Source organism: Rhizopus microsporus (assembly GCF_002708625.1).
Source record: "Rhizopus microsporus ATCC 52813 unplaced genomic scaffold scaffold_7, whole genome shotgun sequence".
Classification (NCBI taxonomy): domain Eukaryota; kingdom Fungi; phylum Mucoromycota; class Mucoromycetes; order Mucorales; family Rhizopodaceae; genus Rhizopus; species Rhizopus microsporus.
The window spans coordinates 427,432-446,865 of record NW_019671922.1 but is presented as its reverse complement, the minus strand read 5'-3'; the positions used below and the strand labels follow the sequence as shown (position 1 = coordinate 446,865).

Sequence of the window (19,434 nt, the reverse complement as noted above, 5' to 3'; positions counted from 1 at the left end):
CAAACCAGGTAAGCAATCGTTTAAATTAAATAAATCCGAAGAAGGAAGTAAAAAGCTCCATTTGAGGTAAAAAATGACGACCCTTAGGCGATGGCTGCCATGGTTAGAACAAAAGAAACAGTTTGTGTAGCGAGAATATAAAGAGACATGCTTCTCGTTCAATGTAATACAAGATCAATCTGAGCATCGTTTTGTGTCACTTTTATAAATTTAGCTACTATAAAATTCTTAGCCGATCACCTAAAAGTTACGTCTTGTTCCTTTGTTTTCCGATAAATTGGCGCCCTTTTTTTATTTTATGAGTAAGGGGTACGATAGTATTAATTGAGTGGGTACCCTTGGTAGTTGTCATGGTAACCTTACTTTTATCGTATTTGGCTCGTGCTTATTTCTTATTTGACGTCTGTTGTATTGTTGCTACTCATATACAGGTTTTATATGAGTATCATTGGAATATGAATTTCCTAAAATGTTTCAAAAGTGCTATTCTCACTGCTCCACTGTTGTACAGGTACACGCGATAATTTGAACAAGGGACACACAAAATTAGTGTTTAAAAAACGTGGCTTTATAAATGTATAATGAAACTATAGGCACTATTCTTGTCTGTGAATTACATTCCCCGCCTATGAATACCCTTATTCATTTAATCATAGAATTTATTGAAAATAGTTTTGTACTACAATCTTCACTTTGCAACCTTAATTTATAACCCGTGACTTTTTTTGGTTATCCTTCCCCCCTTCTCTCGCTTTTGTCGTTGACTTGGTTCCTTGTTGAGTATTTAAACCTTTCTTTCTTTCTTTCTTTCTTTAATCTTTTAATTTTTTTTTTTTCTTTTTTACGCCTCCCTTTTAACTTTTTTATTATAAGCTTATTAATAATGGATATTCGTAATTTACTTAATACACATGACGACTCTAAAACATATAAGCCAATTGCGCCTTTATATACTCCAAATTATGATATAAATACTATGACAATGCAACAACAGTTATCAGAAAAGCCCTACGTTTGTAATTGGGACAATTGCGGAAAACGATTCTCTCGAAGGTCCGATCTTTCACGACATAAGCGAATTCATACTGGAGAACGACCCTATCAGTGTGAATGGCACAACTGTGGAAAGCAGTTCATTCAACGCTCTGCTCTTACTGTTCACTACCGCACACATACAGGAGAAAGACCTCACGCTTGCGAGTATGAAAATTGCGGCAAATCCTTTAGTGATGTAAGTTTTATATTCTGTTGTCATTATTTTGATCATATGTTCTAACCCCAACCTAGTCTTCTTCCTTAGCAAGACATCGCCGTACACATACTGGCAAACGCCCTTATGTATGTGATGTCAATGGATGTGGTAAATCTTTTACTCGAAAGACTACCTTGTCGAGACACCAGCGATGCCATGATGCTCAGTGGAAATCGTTCAGTTTGTTGAAAGCTGCGTCTACTTATTCACCTACGTCTCCAACCACCAGCTGTGATTCTGAAGATTCACCTGCCAGTCCTTCGAGCTCATCTATCGACTATCGTAACTCACCGCCCATGATTGCACCTATCGCTTACCGCCCACAACAGTATACCCATTATGATCAACAAAAACCATATCTTTATGTTTATTATCCTTATACCAATCAACAAGGATGGCCTGAATATGGTTTCAATAAGCCTGTCTATCCTTCTCAAGGTTAATGAACAGAATGGACACCAATATACAACACAAAGCGATTTAGGAGTGAACACTTTATAGAGGCTATACTTCATACCATCCACCTTTTTTTAGACTACATTTTTTCTCTTTTTTTTTCTCTTTTTTTTTTGCAATGATATCCCCTTCACATATTCTTACACATTGATTGCTCATTCAATTCATGTCATTTTTTTTTTTCATTTTCTTTTATTCATGCCATTATGCCCTCTTTACTTTTGCGCGCAAATCATTATGTTATTATGAAAACCCTTATGCCCTCTTTATATGACTATTTATTTGACATGAATTACCCTTTTTTTCCCTTTACTTTTTTTTTTTCTTATAGACTTTTTGTAAAATAACAATGCTCTTTTTTCATTCTAAAATAAGGAATTTACCTATTTTTATAAAGTATTTGACACATTTGTATCATGATGCAGGCCGTATCCGTGGAACATGCTTGGTGTAACACAAAATGTCTGTGCCCAAATTGAATCTATTTGGTATTTATCATATTGAATCATGCTGACTGATTGGATACAGACAACGTGGTAAAATATAAAATAAGTTCGCGTGCAAGTTTTTAATTAAATAGTGAGTTTAGTCAATCCATTCATTGGTTCATTTAATCGTATTATTTATTTTCGTATCCAAGGAGAATAAGAAGAAGGAGCATTGTATAATGAGCATCGTTGCCTAGAAAACAATAATAATAATTAATTACATAATATTAATACAATGGAAATTACCAGCATTATGAAGATTCCATGTCTCGACTCCAAAGTTATCCAGTGTTTTGCCTAATGAAGGTGGATTATGTAAGTCATTAATGGATGCACCATAAATCGTATCAGTATTCAAAATGGCCACACATGCTGAATTATTCACATCTTTTGTTTCACCTCCATCTACCGTGGGCCACATAAACTTTTGCTGCCTCAGATACTTCAAGTCACTTATCAGTCCATGTCCGACAAGAACAAAGCCTCCATCACGTTTCACGGCCCAAGTGAGGTCCTTCTTAAGTTCCTCAAGGGCCTGCTTCAAGGAACACCAGACAGAGGTACCATAGTCAAATTTGAGCTTTTGATCGTCCACAAAGGTTTCATTAATTAAATGCTGATAACTATCAATTAAATAATGCTGGTCCATAAATCGTCGTGTACGGGAGTCAAAGATGGACCAACCGATTTCCAAGATGATGCTGTGGTCCCGCTCATATGCTTCCAAATCAATTGCCATAAACACATATTTGCCTTCCTCTACCAATCGCTTGCCCAATGCTGCCTCTTCCTTTGCCTTGCGCATATGTTCATGTTTCTTGTTTAGTTTCTTTGCCTTTGTCTTGTGTTTACTGAGTACTGTATCTGTTATCGCTGTGAATGCTTCAATCACTTCACATTTATGAATCGTTAACTCATCTACTGATGGAGGTAAAGGCGCATCTGGGAATTGTCTTGTAAAATGCTGAGCTAGTTGTTTATAGATTTGAAGTGACATGACTACCATATACTCATCAGTTACTGTTTTGCCTGTCAATGTACACGTTTAGACATGACTTTTCCCATTTTTATAATTTCAAACCTAGTTTTAATGGAATGCCAAATGTGTCGCTATCAGGTGCAAAAAAGTTGTTGGGATGAAAGAATGTTTGGAATGCAATTGCATATCCCCTCTGTTCATAGTAGTTCCTCCATACAAGATAAACTTGGTTCCAATCGACAGAGCTGAGGACTTTGACCAGCATTTATAAAGAATAATGAAAAGAAAAATATATCTTTATGCACTTTTGTAACTGCTATTTTGTTTCTTTCACGCGTACACACAACATGATTATCGCTATGGTTATTTGTATGAAAGGGAGCCAAAAAGGATGCGCGTTACTAAAGTAACACCTTTGATAAATGGGGATTGTGTTCGTATTCTATCCTTTCATGATCGTTAAATCACGGCTTCAGTTGTGATACAGTGTAGCTTTTTGGCATAATGCCGCCTGTTGTATCTTTCAACATATACGTACCTTTTTGCGTTTCTTACAACTCTGTAAGGCCCTTGGTATACTGGATCCATTTTAGATCTGAAGTTTTGGATGAATTTAATACGTACAAAGCTGTTTTCAGGTAATAGCTCCTTTTCTTTTTATTATTATTTTTCTCTCTACAAAATGTGCAATATCAATATGTACAAAATATGGTGGTCTTTTTAAGCGTTTTCATCATTGATTGATGTTGCAGCTTGCTGTGATGTCGTGTGATGATGTAAAACTGTATAGAGAGCTCTGTTTTGCCTGGTAAGAGCCCAAAAGTCGGGCACCATTAAAAAGTATCTTTCCATAGCCTCTCTAAACCTTATTCTATATTGTCGAGGTGATACTATAGTCGGCTCTTTGCCACCGCCTCCCAGTATTCCGGATTCTTTTACCCAGCTTTCCAGTTTTTTATCCCAAGTAAAAGTACGGATAAAGTCTATTTATAAAAGGTGTTAATGTATATGAACAAACACTAGCGTCATGTCACATTACCAACTATGCCTACAACTAACTCTTGTCGATCTGCATCAATTCCAACAAGCAACGAATAATCCATGACGTTTCGATTGGATAAAAACAAAGTATCATTATGCAGAGAGCTACGAAGAATTTCTTTCGAGTGTGCCCGGATGAAGAGTGGCGATTGATAAATCACTATGATACGTTAATGGTTTTAGGTTGTGTTATTTATCTCCAACTCACATTCTACAAGGTTTTCGTCTAATAGGACCTCGTCTTGTTTTCCAGTGGATTGTACATGTCTATTTCTCATGGAGCCTTTAAGGTCAAAAATCTAGCAAGACATAAGCCATATGCTATTACTTGTACACTTGCATACCTTTTTGATGTTTCTTTGATAAAACAAATTCTCCATAACCAAAACATCCATTCTCATTGACTTGCCCGTACTCGAGTTTTTGTAACCAATACTGTAAAAACCGAATATTTTGGCCAAGGCAGTAGGTAGTTCACTAAAGAATGCTTCCGACATGTATTGGAAATAAGCGGGTGCAAATCCAAGGAAAGCGTCTAACTCATATCGTGACATTTGTTTCATGAGGAGTCGATCATCTACCATTCTTTATGAGCATAGTTTTTTTTTTGCTTAGCTTTTATGTTACCTTTGGTTTTCAGGAACGCTGAACCTGATTTGCCACCAGATGAGTCCCATTTTATGCAGCTAGCAAGAGACATGATGTAGCTTTCGTCGCATCCACAGTTTCTTCGAAGCGCATCAAATTGTTCAGAAAAGAAAATCTTGCAAAAGAACTTTGTAGAACCTGTAGAAAAGTCTATGTATAAACAGTATTAGTTTGTATGTATATAATCAAAAGCATACACACGTACTATATCGCATATGGCTACCGGATTCACGCAAAAGCGTTTCTTGGATCGCTTCTGCTGCCTGTGGGATGTTGTTATGCAATCCATTCTCAAAGGTATAGTTTTCCGAAGGTGCCTTTCTGTCTATATTTATCGAATCATAAGTCTTCAAGTGAGTATCGTTCATGCCTGATTCGCTATGACAGTTTTGAATATCATGCATCTTGTCTAGATAATCTTCAGAGCTAAGCGTATAAGCAATAATCGTACTAGGCTCGTCTTCTCGAACAACCACATAAGAATCAGGAAACAAGTATTCTGTAGGTTGTCTATATGTATAAACGAATTAGATACACTCTTTGGCAGGACCTGTTCAACACTTACAATGGAGATTCTAAAGGAAGCAAATTGCCAATTCCGCTGTCTGTCAAGAAATTGGTGATTGTTTTCATAAATGACATCTTTTCTGGTGAATTTCGGTTATCATCATTGGCTGCTGCAGTTATATAACGAATAGAAGTAGATGTATTTGTAGTGGTAGTCGTAAGTTCTGGATGTATATTGTGTAAGTCACTGATGGCTAGAGCATCATTTGCAGACTGCTGTGCCATGAGCAAATCCGAGGCTAAAGGCAAAAAATCTAGGTCTGTTTCGTCATCTCCTGATATGCCTGACATCAAATCGACTTGACCATCGCTGAGACCAAAGTAGGGCTTTACTACTACATAGTTTGCTGTAGAACCATCATCGCTCTTACCCTGTGTATTCTCAACTTCTAGCTTATTATCCGTCTCTGGTTCATCAAGTACTTCAAAGGTAAATGGTGCTAACGGTGTAAAGTAGTCAACACCCTTGCCCATATCAAATGCTTCTTCTCCTTCGTCATCAGAGTCATCATCGTTGTCGGCATCTGTTCCGCTCTCGTGCGCATGGTATCCTAGTTGTAGATGACGCTGATGACGAGCCTGACGGTAACTGGTAGGTTTACGTCTTGGCAGCGATAAATCAGTCTTTAGCCTATGCGCAGCTTGTCTGGACGAAATGGACAGTGTATCGTCTGCTTGACCACCCGGATAAAATTCGTCATCAATATCTTCTCGCACAAGATCATTGGCTTGGTCATACACTTGAATATATGTCTTTTTACGAGGCAGACGCGAGCGAAACCGTTTATCTTTGGAGGTGGCGCTTCTTCGCAAAAAGCTAGGAGACGGCTCAAACTCATCATTATCATCAACGGAGGAAGAGGCCTTTGATTTGCCATATCTCTGATGAATATGGTAGTCATGAGCAATCGAGTGGTGTCGTTGGTGTGGTGGAAACCTTGGGAATCTCTCAATAGAACACACATGAGAGAAGTTACTAGGGCCCACAGTAGTTTTATAGGCGGTTTTACTTTCATTTGTACTTGCTGTCGCTTGCTTTGAAGACTGCTGGTATACCGAAAGAGGAGAGTTATTTTTACCAGAGTAAAGCGGTATGCGAGAAGGAGTATATGCGGCTGAAAGAGATCCAGATACTCTGAGCTGCAGATACCTGTTAGGTCTTGTCTGACTAAAGGAGCTGATATCATTTGTAGTATTGGCTGCTCCTGCACTAGTTACTTCTTCATATTTTAACTTTTCATTAAATTCTCGCATCAGCTCAAGAGAGAGGCGTCTTCTAACCTCTGGTCGCAAGAAAGAAGTCTTGTTGTCGGACTGTGCACCCAATGCCATGTTGTCCTCGTCTCTGTCTTCTTCCATCATATCTGTTATTGGCATTGATGATGGTGTGGATGATAGAGCAGGCATGATCATATCATTGTTCTGCCTAGTTGTGGATTCATCTGGCTTAATTGTCGCTGTAGACTTCTTTTTCAATATTCGGCCAATTAAGGCATCACCATCATTATCGTCGAGGCCGATACCAAGTAGCGGCAAATCTGTCACTTCTGTCGCTCGCTTTGTACGTTCATCCGTATTCATATCAGAGAAATCTGTAGGAAACATCTTTCGAAGATGAATGGTTGTAATTTTTTTCAGCTCGCGTTCGGGTTCCAAATAAAACCTGACAAAATCAGCATAGACAGCCTCCCAATGAGCTACAATCTGGAACAAACTCCTGCGGACACCATTGATGGTAAGTGTATCAACAGGATCAGATGTGGCATAGACGTTTTGCAGAAGCTGTAGTGTATCCTTCTTTTCTCCTTGAGCTTCCAAAGAGAGTTCCTGCAGCTCGGCCTTACATGCTTCCAATTTCCTTGGATCCACCAAATCAAATGGAAATGCCTTGTTTCTGTCGACGATAGACTGATAAAATCGATTGATCTTTGTTCGAAGTGACTTGAGTTCTGCTTCTTTCAAGTCTCGCTGAATTTTACTCTTGATATGGAGTTTCATCGGAGGAACAGACACTTCCAAGAGCTCAATAGGATCGCACTGGAAACGGACTGTCATGTCCATATAACCAAAGTAACGTACATGATTTTTAGCCATATCATGAGGACAGATATCCGCACGGCAATGAACACCTTCTTGATATAAAAAAATCTCTAGAAATTTACCAAATGAATAGTTCCATGTGTTTTCAGACATGGGCAGAACAGGCGTAGGCTTGTTGCATTCCCTACAGTAACTCCACATGAGTAGCTTGTCAGACATGCCAGGTAGAGGACAAGGAAATTGTTCAATCATTACATTGACCCGTGCGTTTCCGTGAGCATAAGAGCGATAATGCTGGAGCATAGGATGATCGCACATAAACGAGGTGCATGGCTGATGCGCATCTGCGCATAGGTCCATGATATATTGACCTAGTGTCTTGTCGGAAGGCATTCGATAGTACCCAAATATACGAATCTCTGGGCCCTGACAAGGCACAGTCGTCACTGTGCAAACGCTCGAGTAAAGAACAACGATGTTTTGATGGTAGAGTGGACTGATGCTCTCTGGTGTTTCTCCATGATATGCCTCCCATGCACGAGCAATCTGATGACTCTTTGTGATAAGCTCTTGTTCAAACTCGGATGTAAACTCGTCACCTTCTTGCGTGTCATAGGAAGAGGTAGACGCTGGATGACTTATGGATTGTTGCTTTTCCATTGGTGATCGAACCTGTTTGTCAAAGGTAGTTCGGGTTGGAGAAGCAGATAATGAAAGAACGGCAGGTGTTGACACAGTAGACGCGGCATCTTTCAGGATAGACAAGCATGATATAGATTTTTTGCGCTTTTGTTGAATGACCATTGCCAACCTTTCTTCTGTTTCTTTAAGCTTTAGCAATAAATAAGGCGGTTTGAAGACAACGAATTGGGATACAGACAAGATGGTGTTTTGGTATGCTTGTAATAATAGTTCTGTGCAGTTGTGACCTTCATCTTCTAGATCATGAAGCTTCTCTATACCAAGCGAACTTTGACGCATGAGTGGAGATCTCTTTCTTTCTTCCGATTCAGAAGCTCCGCGGTTTTTAGCAAAAGAGTCTCGTAATAATGAAGTTTCATACTTTAGGTTATTTACGACAAACACCATGAAATCAATTAATCTTTTAATTACTTTTAATGTTTCAACTTTTTCTCCTCTCAGCACAATTGTGCCTCCTAGTTCAGGAGAGCAATCATCAAATATTAAGTAGGTCTTTCGTCGATTAGGTATCCACTCATGCATAAATGTTCGGATCTCAAATGATCCACATCGTCCAAAGGAGACGCCATGTTGAAGCTTATCTACTGAAGTGACGATGGCTGCTTCAGTACATCGTGCTACTGCTTCAATCACACTGTGCTTGACGTTGTGTATTACTGGAATGTTTGCTTCCAATAAGAATTCCAACGCAAACCTTGAGACGGTTGATTTGACGAGTAACAGTGAAGGCTTCAAGGCAACGATACGTCCCACTAATTTGCTAATATGCTCTCTTTCTTGTGAGATCACAGGTGTGATCGATAACAGCTGATTTTCCATCTCGACGCGTGAATAATCCAACGAGAACAAAAGAATCAGGATGCGTGGACTTGACATGTTTCTTACCATTCGTTTGTGCGCGACATTTTTGGTGCAAACGACACCCTTGACATAAAAGCTATCAGAAGGTAAACCTCCAGGAATCTTTTTGATCTTGACATAGTGGCGAACATCCATATCATCTCCCGCTCTTGTGTCTGGCTGTACATTATTGGCTACCTTCATGAGAATGTTCATAATCACGTCCTCCCATTCTTCCTTGCTGCTCTCTGTAAACTGGATATCCTGCATAAACTGTCGTAAAAGTAGACGAGCATGCTGTCGTGCACTAAGACTAAGTTCAACTGTGGGTGGTGGCCCTGACGTCCGTCGTTGACGAGGTACAAATCGAAACCTGTTGTTGCTGTCCGATTGCGGGAAGAATTTGTTTGCGTCATCATTGTAAGGTGAAAGCAGTGGGTTAGGAGACCATGTTTGCTCCAGTTGAAGGGGGCCAGCAGAGGAAGGTGGGTAGTCATACTTTGGCAGGCCCACAGTATTAATCTTGTGAAGTCCACTGTTTCTAAGCTTGGGCGTGGTAGACCCCGTAATACTTGGCCTTCTGTAGGAATGGTAGGAGGATTTGCTGCTGATCAGCTGTACGTTCTTTCCACGTAGCTCTTCTGTTCGTTTCGCTCTCAACCGATGGTCATATGATTCATCATCGCTTATGCCTCCATTGATTGCAGGTGATAGAGGATCACTGTTGCTGCTGTTAGGTTTGTCGTTGTAAAGAGGGGTTTTAAGAGGTGTCAATGGTCTATCATATAAAGCTGCAGCTTCATCCTCGTATTGTTCGTCAGGGTCTACAACAGCGCTGGGAAATGAGCTTAATTCACTTTCGGCAAGCACTGTGCCTCCTCCATGGTCCAAATAGGGTACGCTTCTGAATGGCAGCTGGGTTGAGCGGAAATCTTCAAGCAAGGGGGCAGAGGATGAGGTATTGGATCTAGGCCTTGGTTTAATAAATGAGGTTCCAGCGTCCAAAAGCCGTTTGACACCAGTATAGATGTGATTATCAGGCATATTTGTAACGCTAAATGATGAAGTATTTGCTATTGTAGATGTATTGTACAATGTAGGTGATGTGGGTTGCTCAGCCATGGCTACAAAAGGTGAATGCGGCCGTTCTAATTGAGAAGACGAATATGATTCAGATCCATATATCGGTATTTCTAGTGCAAATGTGGTTGTATTCTCATTGCCATATGCTCCTCTTGCTTGTTTGAGAGCAGCTGTGGGTATCTGCATGTTTGGAACAGCCAGTGGTGGCTTTTGAGATGGTATTATTTCAGAACTATACTGTTCTGCTTGATCGAGTAATGTCAATTGACTCGTCTCTTCGCTATTATTATCGGTGATTATCTGCCTTGAGAGCGGAGAGCTGACAGTTTTGAAATGCATGATCGGCTCTGTTGTGCTACTGATGCTTTTCTCCTGTAACTGTTGTTGTTGCTTCTTGTAACAAAAGTTGCATACTCTTACTTGACCCTTTTGTTTGTAGAGTTTTCCTGATACGATATGAGAAGCGCATTTACCACAGAATATTTGACCTAACATGTATTTTAATACATCAAAAGAGAGGCATTCTTTCTATTTCCCTACCACAAGTACGACAGTGATGTTTTCTTCTTAATAAAGTAAATGGTTTACGACATTTGTAACACTCTTTACATTGTTCATCCGGCATCCAAAACTCCTTGTCATTCTTTTGTCCTCGTAGACGTGCTAGGATTTTACCTAATGAATTGGAATTGGATATTGAAAAGTTGGTAGCAACGGACTGAGTATCGCTATCGATAGACTTTCGAGTGTACAAAGGCAAAAGATCGACAGAGTTCTCTTCCAATGATTTTCTATTGTTATTATTGTTGCTAGTTGAAGGCATAATAAACTGAACAGTAGAGCTTGAATGAGCTGGTTCGACAATCATGTCCTCTGGTAATTTACCATGTTTCCCAACAATGACTGTAGTTGCTGTTGTAGCAATTGTTGACGATTTTGAAAGGGAATCAGACGATACTGGAAAATTGGCTAGAACAGAGTCCTTTGGTAAACGTTGACTGGTTGTGCTACTGTTGCTACTACTATTTGGGTATTCCGTTACGGCAATAACATTTGATACAGTGTGAGGTATAGAAATGACAGAAGGCTCAGTTGAGTTTGAGATCCTTCTTTCAGAATGTGTACTGTGCATGGAGGCATTGTCGTGTGCCCATGACGTTGGTTGACCCGATACAGCACTTTTAACTTTATCCAATATTTTTGATAGTACACCTTCTTCACTAGTACGGTTGTCTTTAGGTTCGAATTGAAAAGAAGTTAAGCTATTATTATTTTCTTTATCCATTTAATAACATGTCTTTGTATATATATATAAAAAAGAGAGAGAAAGAGAGATAGAAAGAAAAGGCAGGGATGAATTTATTGTGTTTCTATTTGGGAATGACAATCATCGGATTTACAATTTACAAAAGGGAGAGAAGAAGAAGAGGTGATTGTCGATGTGATGATGATGTCAATAAGAGTGTATGTATAAGTGTATTTGTATGTAATAACAATGAATTCTAGACTAATGATAAGTGTAAAGAACAAGTTATGTTTCTGACTAGGACTTATAAAGACACAATCAGTCTGATAGACAGTCAATTGACTAACAGAGGTTCATTATTTATCATAAAGAATATAAACATTCAAAAAAGGGAAATCGTTTAGAATTTAAGTACAGTGCATAAATGAAGTCCATATCCAAAGTTTAGGGGGGCTTTGTTTTAGAACAACATAAATAGGGAGCAAAGGGCTTGGTTTCTTTTTTTCTCTTTTCATTCAAAATGAACTTTTTATATAAACGTAAATCTGCTCAAGAAGAGTTTGATGAAGATTGTCTGGTTGATTATGATGAAAAAGACATTATAGATCAAAAGCCAAAGATTTATACTAAATATAAGCAAACGCTAGACAATTTATGCTCCATAGAATATACAAACGATGGTCTTATCAAACGACCAAGATGTGTGATAGGATCAAGGACGTGTCATGTTCCGATAACACAAACAGTCATTGAATCCATTTTATTAAAGCAACACTGCTGTATAACAAAAGAAGAGGATATTCGCTGGTTTAAAGATGGCATCAAATGGTTGGCTCAAGAACATTATCAAAAATACCCAAATATAAACCAAGAAACAATACAAATATTCGAACAGGCTTGTAAGGCTTATTTCAGTATCCCTCTTGATCTCTGTGAGAATCATTGGGCAGCATCTCATGTACTGCAGCAAGCATCCAAATCAAACTTTTTTCATCGCGTTTCTTTACTAAATCGACCTTCTCTTCGTAAGAGATCATTCTCGTTTATAAAGAAATATTGTTGTTTCTGCTTATAATAATAAAATGTATGTTGTGTGTGGCTGAATGATTCTCAAGTGTAACATTTTTTTTTAAAAAAAACATGCATTCATTTAACCAAATACACACAGTTTATTTTATACAAAAGAAAGAGAAAAAGGAAGGGGAATGAAGTGAAATTAGGCTTTATAGTTGGAGTGTTGTCTTCTAATAATCTTTTCTTCTTTATCTTTTTGATCAAGCAGTTGCTTTCTTTTAACTAATCCCTCTTTGGCTGCAGTTGAAATAACCTTTGCGATTAACTCTACACCTCGGATCGAATCATCGTTGGCTGGAATGGGATAAGTCACTTGACGAGGATCATAATCTGTATCCGTAATCGCAATCACTGGAATATTATTGAGTTGTGCTTCAGCAATAGCAATTTTATGTTCAAGTGGATTCAACAGAACAATCAAATCAGGCTTGTATGTCTTGGGTGGACGACCTGGATCTTCTGGATCAGGTGGTGCGTGACGACCCAAGACCTGGTGTCTGTTGGTCAATGCACCAGGAATCCATTTTGAAGATACATGATAACCATCGCATCGACGAGCAGCTTCAATCGTCAACTCTTGGAATCCAGGACGAGTGCCAATAAACAGAATGGAACCTCCACGCAGTGACACTTCTCTAGCGACATTGCAGGCCCTTCTCAAGTGAACAATCGTATGTTCCAAGTTGATAATACTGATACCCTCGCGAGTACCAAAGATGAAGGGAAGTGTTGCTGGTTCCCAAAGACTAGTAGAATGACCAAGGTGAAGACCGGCAGCCATCAGTCTTGAGATCGTCAAGTTGTAAGGTGTCACAGGTTCAACTGCTTCTGCTACAGCTCGTCGAAGCGATTTTTTGACAGGTGTTGATGGAGGAGGAACTAGCAACGAAGTTAATATCGCATTATGAAAATTGAGACTGTATAAGTACCGAGTGATTCAGGTGTAACTTGTTCATCGGTTGAAACAGGAGGTATCGATTGTTGATTGACTTTGACAGCTGAAAAATGTCTTAAAAAGCCTACAAATGAGAGAAGGTTGAGCAAATAGTTAACATGGTTATCATCTGGTTATTTTACTTTGGCGTGGTACAAAGCTTCTGCTAGAGGAAGCAATTGCTTTATATAATGAGCGAGAAGCCATATTCCTTTGCTGATAACCTCAAAGCAGGGGTGGAGACAATTTAAGAAAATGGGAAACATTGGACTATGAGGCTTATAAGCCACCATGTTGACTGCATTTACTGCATTTGTTCCTGTCTGAGATTGAAATAAAGTGAGTTGATCCCAGCCTGAGCTCATTGCATGATATTCAATGAAATACACGAAATTTGATTAATACATTATATAATATGTAAGGGCTTTATTATTCGTATCTTTGTAATGGTGATAAAGGGTATGTCATGCCGCTCGCTAGAGAATGATGAGGGTTATGCTGATTATTCAAAACAAACGACGGTGATGATTTAAACAGCTGACTACTTGAGCACTGATTAGTGTTTCTTGACGGCCTGGTATTACTTGAACTACGGGTATATTGACTACCAGATCCGACAGACATAACCTCTATTGCAGGATCATAGTAGAGCCCTTCTTCGTACTTGTCCCATGTCATGGTTGGAATCGAATTGGGATCAAACTGACCTTCGTCTGCACCAACAATGACTTTTTTACCTTTCTCTCCAAGTACCACACGTGTGTTTCCCCATGAGAAATCGTCAAAATGCCAATAAGAGTAGATGGGTATATAGAATGAAAATACGGGGATAGCAAAGATGGAGACAATCATCCAGGCAATATGTTCCCACTTTCTGTGAAGTATAAAAATGATCGCTTGAAGACCGTAAACACCAGCAATGGTGATGATGGACATGAGAGGTATGTTACTTGTTGAGGTAGCTAGTGTATAGATAAGATAGGCAAGGTAGCCGACAATGGCAGGTTGAACTAGGGTACTGACCAAATCCAGCATGACAACAAATCGCATTGAAAAGCAGCAGAATCCACAAAGTTGCGGCAAGAAGACAAGTTCGCCAAGGTTATGAATGGTCGAATTGATCCAACGACGACGCTGAGAGAGCAAGACACTCCATTGATCAGGTGCATTGGTAGCACATTTGGCATCAGCAACAAATTTAGTTTTATAGCTGGGGAAATGCTTCAAGATCAACGTTGTCAAATAACGATCTTCACCAAGATGCAACAAGTTCTTCTTGTGAAGGGTGTCTACACGGTTAATTTGATAATCTTCGATTACTTGATTGGACGCTAGCAATGGCTGATTTTTGGTAGGCGAGCGAATACGGTACATACAAAAGCAACCTGGTAAACAGGTCACGGATCCAAAGAGCGATTCAAATGCCTTGATCATGTAATGCGAAATAAAGTATTCATAGACTTGGATCATCGTCACCCAGGTATCCTTTTCATTCGACAGCTTCGTTTCACCACACAGACCAATGACCTTGGCATCATGAACAAAGGCAGAGACAAGACGATTGAGTCCGTCTGGCATCACTTCAGTATCGGCATCTACCATAAGCACAAACTCGTAAAAGCTAGGATTGACACCAATCACATTTTTGATCTGATGATATATCTCAAGCTCCATCGGGGTCATGGGCGCATTAAAATGCACCTTGTTCAAAAATCTCATCAGGACCAACTGTGAGTCTCGTTTACCACGGTTGCCCGGTTTCTGTCGTTCACTAGGCTTGCCTACCTTGGACACAACAATATAAGGCACGACATGTCCCGAAGATTCATATAGTCCAGAATAAACTTTGCCCATATTGTGCTGCTTTTGCCCTTCTCCCACAGAAAGAAACGATAAAGGCTCAGGGTCTACAGATGGATCAACCCCCAAGATATCCAAGACGATACGCGGCGTGGGCTTGTCGTTACCGCCGCCTACAATCATACCATCACAAATGATAAACAAGAGCTTTCTCTTATCGTCGTATTGTAACGCAGCAATCGAATCAATCGTCTTCCGAAGTTCGTCCTCTCCTTCGGTATAACAAGGTACTTGACATATCACAAACTTGTCGTGCACTTCAGGCTCACGTGTTGTACCAAACTGAAGGGCAGCCAAGAACTTAAAGACGATGACCAAGCAAAGAAAAATCGTGACGATCAAAAGGAGGTATTCCGCAAAGATACATCGGGCTGAATTTCGCTCGTCGACTGCTCCAACATAAAACAAGTTCCTCAAGCATACCTCTTGACGATAACGTACTTCTGGATCTAGAGGTAGAGCTGCCCAAAGCTGAGAGATATCTTGTCCTGACTTTTGACGAAACAGGTTGACAACCACGTCTGACATGTAATCTACCTCGATTCCGTCTGCGCTTCTGTTGCTTGCATTTTCTGGAAACTGCACACGTCGACCGCCTGCTACATAGTAGGTCAAGTCATAGATACTGCCGTTCAGAATGGCCCATGTCCTGAGGGTTTTCGTTCCACTGATATCAGCCGGCACGGTAGCTTGCTTGTAAACTTCGGCAGAACTGTACCCCATGCTGCCGAGTTTGTAATTTTTGCGAAAGTACATCATTTGTTCAAAGTACCAATCGGGTCGATAATCGTCTGTCCATGCACGGAAATCATGGTACTTGGAGTTTGTATCGGTAAGATTAAAATGATAATCTAGGGACACGTATTCAGAGACAGAGCCATTCACGCCTTGACAGAGAGCAGAGACTTGCACAGGGAAAAGGTCACTTGCGTCCTTACCGGCATAAGCCATAATGGCAGAAGTCGAGATGACCTGATTTGCCCAGTGATGGGGCGCAAATTTAGTCAGATCAAAGACTTCGCCACGAATAGCAATATATGCATTCCCAGGAGACGTATGCGCTTGCAACTCGGATTGTGAAAAGACGTTTTGATGAGGACAGATCAGTTTACCGAAAAAGACGAGAAACCAAATGATAAAACCCGATAAGCAAAGGATGATTGTGCACAGAGTGACTTTTTCTCGCCAGGCAATTTGGATGTCCTTACGCTTCATTCCGCCGCACCAGGTCAAAAAGGGAGATGGGATCCACCAAGTCATGCACCAGACGAAAAAGAGCCAGCGTTTTCTGACACCTGACATTTCGTGTTTTTCTTCTTCTATTGGCAGTGTTTGTTGTTGTGGTATATTCTTGAGCTCCATATATGATGCTCCAAACGCCTCAGAGACTGTATCGGTTTCATAGTTGTATTGTTGATCTGCTGAGGCAAGGGAGGCTTCTGAGTAATAGCCGCTGTGGCGAAGGGAAGGGAGAGGGAGACCTGCTGCTGATGCTGCAGCAGCGGCCATTTTTGTCTGCTTTTTGTTGTTACTAATAAGATCGGCATTAGACCCTGTGGTGGAATTAGTTGGGGCTACTGAAAATTCGTCGCCAATGTCTCGTACTGGTTGCAAGTTTTGGTGCTCTTTCTGTTTTCTCTGTTCTTCCTTTTCCGCAGACCGCAGCATATCCTCCAGCTGTTTCCACACTTTATCATTCATAAATATCTGAAATGATGATTAATTCAAGAAAACGGACACTTGACTTATCAGAAATCATACCTTTGTATGTCCCATTCTATAGTCTTCATTAGGCAGCCAGTTTAGTAAGTCGCATGCGGCTTGACATCTCGAACTCAATTCTCTATCATGCTCTATGTTCAATCCGTTCAGCACCCGTGCATAGCGTTCGCAAAAGTCTTGGTATGTATAGATATTCAGCAAGTTCCTTACTGACTTGTATCGCTCAGTAATAGATGTAAGACCAAGCGAGTCTGTTTGATCTTGAACAAAAGATGAATCAAAATGAATGGAGCTAAATGTGGGTTGAATGACAAAAACAAACCAAGGAATGGTTTCATCTAGAGCTGAAAAGATATCGCCCAGCAAAGACTTGAGCTGTTTGAGGACAAGGGATGTCTTTGGTTTAGATCGTGACTTCTCGTTCTCTGCTGACTTGGATCGCCTTGTGGATGGTGAACGACCTAGTCCAGATTGTGCGCTGACGATAGCACCTTGCTGTTTAGGATGGTGCTCGGTCACCACTTGCTCAAAAAGACCGGCAACAAACGAGTTAATCGAAGCAGGAAAGTCTGCATTATTACCTACAAACAGAGTTACAAAGTCTGGATCGATCGCGTCTCTGTTGGCTTCAATAAATCGTGGCGTATACAATGCATCTCCTGTAAAGTGCTGAATTGCAAAGAGAGGAGCTCCTGTTTCTGATTTTTCAAGTGAAAAGCAATTGCTGTTGTTGTTATTTGAAACGGCATCTACCAAGGCTCTACCTTGTTTATCATCTGTATAGTCGCTCTTCTTGGAATAACTGCTGATGATATCGATCATATTGTTCAAAAATTCTGGACAATCGGACGCAGGGGTATGCACAAAATCGCAGTCTAACCCGTCATTTTTGTGCTCTTGCACGCTTGTTTCAAATAGGTATTGGTGGATATAGTCATGCAAACGTTCGTTGGCGTAATTGATGCACAGGGCTTGAAAGTTGCCGAGAGATGAATGGGAGGGTAAATCGAGAATACCGATGAGGTTCAGGTCATCGTTGCTGCATAATTTGGTGTTGATGTACTCCACCAGCCAATTGAAGAAAAGAGAGTAAAGCGTCGAGACGAGTTCATCGCGTTGCACGGAGGCCTGCTTGGGATCAAGAATAAGCGTAGTGACATCCTTTTTGATCATCTGTGTCTTGTAAGTCAATGCAAATTCGAGTGCACGAGCATCTACACCGAGAGCATCCGCAACCCATTCAAGCTCCTGTACGTTCTTCACATAAGCTCCTTCCTCCTCGCCTTTAGCAAATTCCAATTGGCCCAAATGAAGTAAAGTAGCAAGTAGATGCATTATCCTTGACGTCCTTTTTGCGCTTAAACCTAATATTCTCATCGCAGCCTTCAGACATTCGTACTGCTCTTGATCTTCGTATGGCTGATCAGATCGAACATATCGGGATTCAAAGGTGGCGGGTAATGAAAAAAGGGATCGCTCCTCTGGAGATGCGCCGAACAATAGATGATAGAATACCGGGTAATTGTGTCGGCTGATGACTCGTCGTTTATCAAATAAAAAGGTCAATAGTTTCGATCCGATCATCCTGCCGCGTTCGTTATACTGAATCTCTATGTATTTCCCGCATGAATCTGCAAAGGCGTCCAAGATGGTGTTGATCTGTAAGATCTGGGTTTGCAGCTTTGTTTCCTTTTTATGAGCACTGAGAGTCACAAGATGTGAAAGGATAGACTGAGATGTGTCTTTGCTTTGATATTTGTTACTATAGCAAAGATAAAAATAAGTGCCCTGTGAGAGCATAAAAAAGGGGATCAATGCTTACTGCAATAGAATCGATTGATTTATGCCTGTTCTTCTCATATGAAGATAGACTTGGTTTATGAGTTGAAATAAATGAGGCGCAAGTGGACTAATTGATCCAGTCGTATCCTTGTATTCTGTGGCATAGTCTAGAGATGCTGTCAGGTCAAATGGAGTAGAATGAGCTAATGAGACCAAGATGTTGTCGCTTATACGAGTATAAAGCTGGTTCGCCTCATAGTTGTCTTTGAGTGTTTTTACAAGAGAGGCATCAGAAGCACAAAGGTCCCATAGAACCTGCTTTTTCATGGTTTAGTTGAAAAGAGAAAAAGAAGAGAAAAGAAGAGATGCCTTCTTCTACTCCGGTATTTGTGTAATCTTACACAAGGAAAGGGGAATTTGTTGAATGTTTGTCTATCAGCGAACCCCTCTTTTCCTTTTTGTTAAAAGAGGTAGAAATATAATAAATTTAATAGAAAGGGAGAAAGGAGGGGATGAATACTTTCAAAAATGTTAATAATAACCCTTTTTTATGAATGCTTCATTTACTGTTAGTGTAACACTTTAAAGAAGGGCTAGACTTCATTATATCCCTGGATCTTTCATTTCAATTCACGTGACCTTATTGATAGATGGTGGATGAAAGGGGAAGGGGTGAAGTGTGGCTAAATAGAAAAGGGGACGCACAATTTGCAGAGTTCA

General features: G+C 40.2%; 6 protein-coding genes across 6 annotated transcripts; 2 read left to right on the top strand and 4 right to left on the bottom strand.

The window, feature by feature from the left end:
• Window positions 1-883: 883 nt before the first annotated feature.
• Window positions 884-1,695, top strand: RHIMIDRAFT_251103 (uncharacterized protein; the record flags this gene model as incomplete). The annotated part of the gene is made up of 3 exons (XM_023610791.1): window positions 884-1,231; window positions 1,288-1,338; window positions 1,402-1,695. 3 exons carry the CDS (start codon window positions 884-886, stop codon window positions 1,693-1,695), a joined length of 693 nt encoding a protein of 230 aa, XP_023466716.1.
• A 316-nt stretch (window positions 1,696-2,011) lies between these two features.
• RHIMIDRAFT_127460 (uncharacterized protein) lies at window positions 2,012-3,702 on the bottom strand. Its single transcript, XM_023605493.1, has 3 exons — window positions 3,278-3,702; window positions 2,443-3,225; window positions 2,012-2,389 (listed from the first exon to the last, which is right to left on the bottom strand). The coding sequence occupies exons 1-3, from the start codon at window positions 3,438-3,440 to the stop codon at window positions 2,328-2,330; spliced, it is 1,008 nt and encodes a 335-aa protein (XP_023466715.1). The 5' UTR covers window positions 3,441-3,702; the 3' UTR covers window positions 2,012-2,327.
• Window position 3,703: 1 nt separating this feature from the next.
• Window positions 3,704-11,616, bottom strand: RHIMIDRAFT_127459 (uncharacterized protein). Its single transcript, XM_023605492.1, has 8 exons — window positions 10,637-11,616; window positions 5,430-10,584; window positions 5,070-5,374; window positions 4,844-5,014; window positions 4,561-4,793; window positions 4,425-4,515; window positions 4,215-4,376; window positions 3,704-4,158 (listed from the first exon to the last, which is right to left on the bottom strand). Exons 1-8 carry the CDS (start codon window positions 11,379-11,381, stop codon window positions 3,896-3,898), a joined length of 7,125 nt encoding a protein of 2,374 aa, XP_023466714.1. The 5' UTR covers window positions 11,382-11,616; the 3' UTR covers window positions 3,704-3,895.
• Window positions 11,617-11,862: 246 nt separating this feature from the next.
• On the top strand, window positions 11,863-12,417 carry RHIMIDRAFT_237034 (uncharacterized protein; the record flags this gene model as incomplete). The annotated part of the gene is made up of 1 exon (XM_023608678.1): window positions 11,863-12,417. One exon carries the CDS (start codon window positions 11,863-11,865, stop codon window positions 12,415-12,417), a length of 555 nt encoding a protein of 184 aa, XP_023466713.1.
• Window positions 12,418-12,514: 97 nt separating this feature from the next.
• Window positions 12,515-13,602, bottom strand: RHIMIDRAFT_226112 (uncharacterized protein). Its single transcript, XM_023607553.1, has 3 exons — window positions 13,494-13,602; window positions 13,346-13,435; window positions 12,515-13,295 (listed from the first exon to the last, which is right to left on the bottom strand). Exons 1-3 carry the CDS (start codon window positions 13,555-13,557, stop codon window positions 12,559-12,561), a joined length of 891 nt encoding a protein of 296 aa, XP_023466712.1. The 5' UTR covers window positions 13,558-13,602; the 3' UTR covers window positions 12,515-12,558.
• A 169-nt stretch (window positions 13,603-13,771) lies between these two features.
• On the bottom strand, window positions 13,772-19,184 carry RHIMIDRAFT_226110 (uncharacterized protein). Its single transcript, XM_023607552.1, has 3 exons — window positions 18,755-19,184; window positions 16,972-18,694; window positions 13,772-16,917 (listed from the first exon to the last, which is right to left on the bottom strand). Exons 1-3 carry the CDS (start codon window positions 19,039-19,041, stop codon window positions 13,780-13,782), a joined length of 5,148 nt encoding a protein of 1,715 aa, XP_023466711.1. The 5' UTR covers window positions 19,042-19,184; the 3' UTR covers window positions 13,772-13,779.
• Between the last annotated feature and the right edge of the window lie 250 nt (window positions 19,185-19,434).

Excerpts from the sequence above, each read along its gene's own strand:
- RHIMIDRAFT_127460 (XM_023605493.1), bottom strand. The coding sequence starts at position 3,440 with ATGCTGGTCAAAGTCCTCAGCTCTGTCGATTGGAACCAAGTTTATCTT. Across the intron at positions 3,226-3,277 it reads TGGCATTCCATTAAAACTAG|GCAAAACAGTAACTGATGAG; the intron begins GTTTGAAATTAT and ends GTACATTGACAG. Across the intron at positions 2,390-2,442 it reads ATGGAATCTTCATAATGCTG|GCAACGATGCTCATTATACA; the intron begins GTAATTTCCATT and ends ATTGTTTTCTAG.
- RHIMIDRAFT_127459 (XM_023605492.1), bottom strand. The coding sequence starts at position 11,381 with ATGGATAAAGAAAATAATAATAGCTTAACTTCTTTTCAATTCGAACCT. Across the intron at positions 4,794-4,843 it reads AGCGTTCCTGAAAACCAAAG|ATGATCGACTCCTCATGAAA; the intron begins GTAACATAAAAG and ends AAAGAATGGTAG. Across the intron at positions 4,516-4,560 it reads ATCAAAGAAACATCAAAAAG|ATTTTTGACCTTAAAGGCTC; the intron begins GTATGCAAGTGT and ends ATGTCTTGCTAG.
- RHIMIDRAFT_226112 (XM_023607553.1), bottom strand. The coding sequence starts at position 13,557 with ATGGCTTCTCGCTCATTATATAAAGCAATTGCTTCCTCTAGCAGAAGC. Across the intron at positions 13,436-13,493 it reads AAGCTTTGTACCACGCCAAA|GCTTTTTAAGACATTTTTCA; the intron begins GTAAAATAACCA and ends TCTCATTTGTAG. Across the intron at positions 13,296-13,345 it reads AGTTACACCTGAATCACTCG|TTCCTCCTCCATCAACACCT; the intron begins GTACTTATACAG and ends CTTCGTTGCTAG.
- RHIMIDRAFT_226110 (XM_023607552.1), bottom strand. The coding sequence starts at position 19,041 with ATGAAAAAGCAGGTTCTATGGGACCTTTGTGCTTCTGATGCCTCTCTT. Across the intron at positions 18,695-18,754 it reads AATCAATCGATTCTATTGCA|TAACAAATATCAAAGCAAAG; the intron begins GTAAGCATTGAT and ends TCTTTGCTATAG. Across the intron at positions 16,918-16,971 it reads ATAGAATGGGACATACAAAG|ATATTTATGAATGATAAAGT; the intron begins GTATGATTTCTG and ends TCATCATTTCAG.